Below are 6,841 nucleotides of genomic sequence, written 5' to 3' on the forward strand. Positions count from 1 at the left end.
TGTTGAGAGCTTACGATAATGCCAAGAGGTTAGGATAGTGCTGGGATGTTATGATAATGTTGAGAGGTTATGATAATGTCGAGAGATTATGCCAGTGGCGAAGTCAAGGGCAGGATATCCAGTCACCCGGTTACCTAGCCGACTCCATCCAAACTAATGAGGGTGTGAGTCACTTACGACACCCACATACGCACACACACACACACAGACAGACACATACTCACGACATGTCCCACAGAAAAGGTCAGGGTAGATGATGAGAAAAGCTTTGGAATCAAGAAGGGTTCTCTCCTGTCGCTGACAAGAGACTCACCTACGCTCCCTTTCATCAATGGCCAATTATCAGATATGCTGACTGGGCCCTCTCCAAAACCTGTCAATCACAGTGCCACAGCTAACTAGCCCATTCCACCCCCCATTACATTCTCGCTCGCCCGGAAGCTAAGAGAAAGAGAGAGAAAATCTTTATGGGTTGTTTGAGCCAGTGCTGTGTACAGTTGTTATACGTATACTTCAGAGTGGAGAGCAGGTAATTAACAATATCAATGCCTACCTACAAACACGTGTTAATACTGTGACCTAAAATACATCACAAGATCAAGTAAACTCAAGTATCCCCTACTACTTTTCCTAATGACCTCCTGTTGCCATGTTATCATTAATATACCTGTCCCTGAACATCTGAAGTGGCTTTAGAGTCCTATGAGGGGAAAAAAAAAACACTTAATAAAGGGATGTGTCCTCTGAGTAAAGCAGGCAGTTATTTTAAAGGGATAGAAAGAGAGCGAAAGAGAGACAGGAAGAGAGAGAGGAGTGAGAATGTCACATCTACATTTATGATCTGGCATGCTCAGCCTGAAACACCTCACTGTTGTCAAGGCAACACAAGACGAATTTGCCCACAAGAGGGACGAGGATCGAGAAGAAAGATCCGTCTCAGGGCTTGTTTACATTACAAGAGTGAGAATAAAACGCTAGATAGAATTATCTTGGTTTGCATAATAATTTCCACAGCGTTTGAATTTATACTGGCATATTCGAGACGTACCATGCAGGATTGTGTGCGTCGATCGCGGTAAAGGCGAGCGATATGTATGCGCCCTGTACAGAAACACTGTACACTTCCGACATAATTGTATTCACTCTTGCAAATGTCCAGAAAGCCTCTACAGAAAACGTGGCGCACGCTATCTCTGAAGTTGGCATCTCGAGCTACTGATATCTGTAAGTTTACATAACAAAATAATCTAGCGTCGAGTCTTGTTTGATATGTCTCAGAAAATGTAATGTAAACAAGCCCTAGCCTTTTTTTGGCAATGAAAATCTGGATTGTAAAGGTGTTGTAAATGTGTGCCCAGTCAAGAAAAGCAGCTTTGGTAAAACCCTAGATACCTGCCCTACCCCAGTTCAAATGTTGTCAGTGTAATTCTGTTTTAATTGACACCGTGTTATTGTACACAACAAGACGGATGAAAACACTTGTGCACACACACACACACAAACGCGCACACAAACAGAGGAACAAAAGCATTATGCACATACACACACGCACACACACATGGTTTCACAAATGTGTTGAGTAGATTATATTAGCCACCTGTTGGTGTCTGGCATTTTGACAGGCACAGACAGTGAAATTGCTTCTCATAAAGAGGCCTAGTCAGGTACTCATGTCAGATGCTGCAGTCTGGCCCAGTTGGAGAAATGAGAAAGACAAAGATTATTTCTAAACATTAATCATGCAATCTGCTTCTGTTTTTCTGGTAAACCTTTTAGATAAATCTGTGATTTATTCTATTACATTCCAAATGGCTAAGTGCACCAGTTTTCTCATCATTTTAGATTTTTGATCAACTGCTGACCCTCGTCAACAGCGTCTGGCCTGGGCAGGACATGTCCATCCTTCAAAATGTTTTGAGGCCACCCACCATACATGTCTACCCCCAGATGGAGACAGTACCAGGATGGAGACAATACCAAGATGGAGACAGTATCAAGATGGAGACAGCACCAAGATGGAGACAGTACCAAGATGGAGACAATACCAAGATGGAGACAGTATCAGGATGGAGACAGTACCAAGATGGAGACAATACCAAGATGGAGACAGTATCAGGATGGAGACAGTACCAAGATGGAGACAGTATCAGGATGGAGACAGTACCAAGATGGAGAAAGTATCAAGATGGAGACAGTACCAAGATGGAGACAGCACCAAGATGGAGACAGCACCAAGATGAAGACAGCACCAAGATGGAGACAATACTAAGATGGAGACAGCACAAAGATGGAGACAGCACCGAGATGGAGACAATACCAAGATGGAGACAATACCAAGATGGAGACAGCACAAAGATGGAGACAATACCAAGATGGAGACAGCATCAAGATGGAGTCAGTACCAAGATGGAGACAATACCAAGATGGAGACATTATCAGGATGGAGACAGTATCAGGATGGAGACAGCACCAAGATGCAGGCAATTCCAAGATGGAGACAGTATCAAGATGGAGACAGTATCAGGATGGAGACAGCACCAAGATGCAGGCAATTCCAAGATGGAGACAGTATCAAGATGGAGACAGTATCAAGATGGAGAAAGTATCAAGATGGAGACAGTACCAAGATGGAGACAGCACCAAGATGAAGACAGCACCAAGATGGAGACAATACTAAGATGGAGACAGTATCAGGATGGAGACAGCACCAAGATGGAGAAAGTATCAAGATGGAGACAGTATCAGGATGGAGACAGCACCAAGATGCAGGCAATTCCAAGATGGAGACAGTATCAAGATGGAGACAGTATCAGGATGGAGACAGCACCAAGATGCAGGCAATTCCAAGATGGAGACAGTATCAAGATGGAGACAGTATCAAGATGGAGAAAGTATCAAGATGGAGACAGTACCAAGATGGAGACAGCACCAAGATGAAGACAGCACCAAGATGGAGACAATACTAAGATGGAGACAGCACAAAGATGGAGACAGCACCGAGATGGAGACAATACCAAGATGGAGACAGCACAAAGATGGAGACAATACCAAGATGGAGACAGCATCAAGATGGAGTCAGTACCAAGATGGAGACAATACCAAGATGGAGACATTATCAAGATGGAGACAGCATCAAGACGGAAACAACATTAAGATGCAGACAGCCTTAATTTCTGCAGGGGCAGGTACCTTCTTAAGATGGTTGACCACATGGAGGATGCTTCCTGTCTAATCTTCTCCCTCTTTACAGGAGACTACTGATGGCTGCAAAATAGTTGATGATGGCCCCAAAATAGCAGATGGCCACAGTGAGTTACAAAGGTGCTGAACTCAAACTGCCTTTAGAAAATAGCTTCATATTACTGGAGAACCCTTTCACCTTGCTACAAAAGAGAAAGGATAACCTGTGACTAAAAATAAAGGTGAGTCTTTCAAAACCCTTAAAACACAAATGACAAATCATTGTGTACTGAGGTCACCCTTTAATTGGTTTTGTGTAAAGATTCATGATATTTCGTAACAGTTCAAGTTATGACCATGTTTGGGGTACAAGGAAGGCCATTATAGAAAGGTTCTGTGACGCCACCTAGACAGATGAAGACAGTTTGGGACAGAATCCATACGCAGCCACCTCCTTGTGACAACATCTGGAGCTCACTTGTCTTGGGGCTAAGGTGTTCCCGAGACCCTTGAACATGGGACACAGAGTTCCTGCTGTTCATGTATTAAAAATCAGCAGAAAAACATGAAGATACTCCAAAGCCCCAGAGAGGATCTCAGACTTTAAACAGAGTCACGATTACACCAAATGCCTTAACTCTCCTTGAATGCAAAGGGCATTAAGCTGTAGGTCTTTATCTTATGATGTGTATATTGATTAAAGAATAATGGACTTTCAAATATTGCATTGTGCTTTCATCCTGTGAATTGTGCACTGGAAATAGGTTAGACACAATCCCCTGTACTCGTTTTCCCTTTAGTTTAATGCCTTCTTTGTTACATATTGTCTCAGAGAATGTGATGCTTTGTCATTTTAGGAACTAAACTACCTTCACATGTAGGCATGTGATAGATTGATATATCCCAGGTTGGTAATCCTGCCTCTTTACATGTGAATACATGGGAATTCTCTTTTAAATATATACATAGTTCATAGCCCCATGTTGCTCAGTTTGGCAAAGCATTGTTCTGGCAATGCCAGGTCCCATTTGGGGCCTGGATGAAAATGCTACTACTTTAAGTCATTCTGAATGAACCATCTGCCAAACGATGTAATGACAAAGGATAACAAAATTTAGTATAATTGTAACATTAGCCCACTGAAGCCCTTATATGTACATTATGGCATGCAGCTATTTACGCCGGGATAACCGTCATAAAAAGCGGAACCAAAAGCTGTGGCCCTAAAATGAACAATGCGACAACCACATAACAGTATATTGAACATAATATTTGAAGAAAGTCAACCGACATTTAGACGGAACTGACGCCTTGACTTCTATTAATTTCCAATACCCTTCACTCCAGCTACACGCAGCGATTTCCTGAAGAGAACATCAAAAATCTATCCACGGCCCAGTTAGACACAAGTCTATCACGCAGGATGACAGCGTGAGTAATGGCTAGGGAGAGGAATGAGATGCACTCTTAGCTTTCTCTCTCCGTGCCCCGGAACAGATAGCTAGTGCTCCCTCGCTCCATCTCTCCCTCCCTTGGCGTGTTGAAGGATGGCTGAATTAGGTGTCTGACTGTAGGCTTGTTATGCCTGCTGGGTAAATACACGGCATGCTCCGATGGCTGCCCATAGGGACTAATTTACCACTGCGCCGTTTACAGACACGACTCCCCCAGATTACAAACACCCAACCCACCGCCGCCCTAAACAGCGGAGCTCGGAGACGCGCGGCGGCGCCATCTGTGTTCTGTTCCGCAAGCCTGGGGCAGGGAGACGTAACTCGGAATCGATGATTGATCTGAGGATTGATTGATTATGATTTATTAGTCCATCGGCAACGTTCACGCGGACTGTCTCTCCTGACGCTGTCAGCTCATTTGTTTTTATTAGAGGGATGTCAGGATTTTGGTGTATTAAGTGCATATGAGTCTTTAGTCCCAACACTCTCTGGGCGAGTCGCATACAGATTTAATGAAGACTGGTATGTCAATGGCCAGTGTTTGACAGTGTTCTGTAGCAAACAACATTCATACATATTATGCATATAAATATGCTCCTCGTGGCTGGATGCTTGTCTGTGCACTTTTGGTCCAAAATACATGTAAATCATGCAACTACTTAAAATGTAGTTATTTTTGGTGAAAGCCTTCCCTTCTAACGACCATCATACACCAGGGCAATGGTTTCTCACTCGTAGTCTGCTGAAACCAGGCTCTGGTTTATCTGACCATCCAGGCTGATAGTATTGGAAATTAAAGGTGGATATGATCAGTCAAAGAGTACGTGTTGATAATGTCAGACAGACTTCGTACTGTCCAGATATCTGACCTTTTACCTAATCTACCCAGACACATCTTTAATTGTCAGTGTGAACTTTATCTGAAATAGATTCATTATTCTACCCTCTCTCTGCTCAAGCCATACCTTTACTCTGGTGGTGATGTATGTTGATATTTCATTTTTTAATCAAATTCTTGAGATGGTACCATTGTCCCAAGAGCTTTTTAAAGTTTTCTCTCATAGTTTGTGAAACTGTAAAAAAAAAAATTAAAAAAAAAAAACTGTCAGACAGCATTGGACTATATATTTGTTTTTCTGTATTTAATTACATTTCAGTCCTGAAATTGTGCTGAAATTGATTGTGTTGATTAAACGGAAAGGAGTTGAGCGTTTCAGTCGTCGAAGAGTTGCTACACTTGTTATTTAGCATCAACTACTTAAGGAATGATTATTATAACGGGGACTAATGCATTTTGATAGTGTTCACCAGGGTGAAAATCTCAGAAAAGCACACACAATCGCTTACACACAAACACGGCACTTCATGCATCCCTGCACACTCCAAGCACATGTTCATTCACACCGACACACTCATGTTCCCGAGTCAACGCACCTGGAGGGACAGCTGTACACATACACACTGTCAGCTGTCGGTCTAAACCCCATTTTGTCTGGCTTACCTGCTCCCTCTTGAGCTTCCTTGTGTAAAGCCTGCAGACATTTGCTTTGTTAACACCTGATGAGAAGTTTGATTGATTCTGGCTCGTTCGTTTCGTCGTCCTGCCTTTTGTCTCATGGTTCCTTGGTATGCATTTCCAAAATGTGACTGCTTGATTTCACACCCCCGCAGGACATTATAAATAAGCACATCAGCCAGTTAAAGGGAGTATCAAGGTCATCGATAAATGAAGGAATCCTGAAGGAAGGAACTGTACAATCTCGAATCCATAACCAGATTGGCTGTAAATGTTCTGCACGCTTATCATTACAGCTCGTTTTTTTTGTCATCCAGCTGACCATTGCATACAATCTCGTACTGGCCCCATGTGGGAATGGAACCCATAACCATGTTTTATGCAAGTGCAATGCTGTACTGAGCTGGGCTACACAGGTCCATTCATGACCCATCCAAAACCCAACTAATTTAGCAATTTGCATCAATAATTGGAATATGTGTAGTTTGTCTCGCTTGTCCATAAAAAACGTTTTCTAGTAAAAAGTGTTGTCTTGATCTTGTCTTCCTAATAGAACGCTACAATGCAACAATCACATTTCTGACAGTTACAACAACTAGTGACCAAGAAACCTGGAGTGGGTTTACGATTGTTCTCGATTGTGTTGCTGCACCAGTCGGATCAGTCAAGGAGCATTTACATTTCTACGGGA

The 6,841-nt window shown here is 42.7% G+C and overlaps 1 protein-coding gene across 1 annotated transcript; it reads left to right on the forward strand.

The window, feature by feature from the left end:
• The first annotated feature begins 924 nt into the window (after window positions 1-924).
• On the forward strand, window positions 925-3,848 carry LOC117593740. Its single transcript, XM_034289840.1, has 2 exons — window positions 925-1,224; window positions 1,843-3,848. The coding sequence occupies exon 2, from the start codon at window positions 1,894-1,896 to the stop codon at window positions 2,935-2,937; it is 1,044 nt and encodes a 347-aa protein (XP_034145731.1). The 5' UTR covers window positions 925-1,224; window positions 1,843-1,893; the 3' UTR covers window positions 2,938-3,848.
• Window positions 3,849-6,841: the final 2,993 nt, after the last annotated feature.

This window comes from Esox lucius, chromosome 22 (assembly GCF_011004845.1).
Source record: "Esox lucius isolate fEsoLuc1 chromosome 22, fEsoLuc1.pri, whole genome shotgun sequence".
NCBI lineage: Eukaryota > Metazoa > Chordata > Actinopteri > Esociformes > Esocidae > Esox > Esox lucius.

What these genes read in the sequence shown, in the direction of transcription:
- LOC117593740 (XM_034289840.1), top strand. Translation starts at nt 1,894, where the DNA reads ATGTCCATCCTTCAAAATGTTTTGAGGCCACCCACCATACATGTCTAC.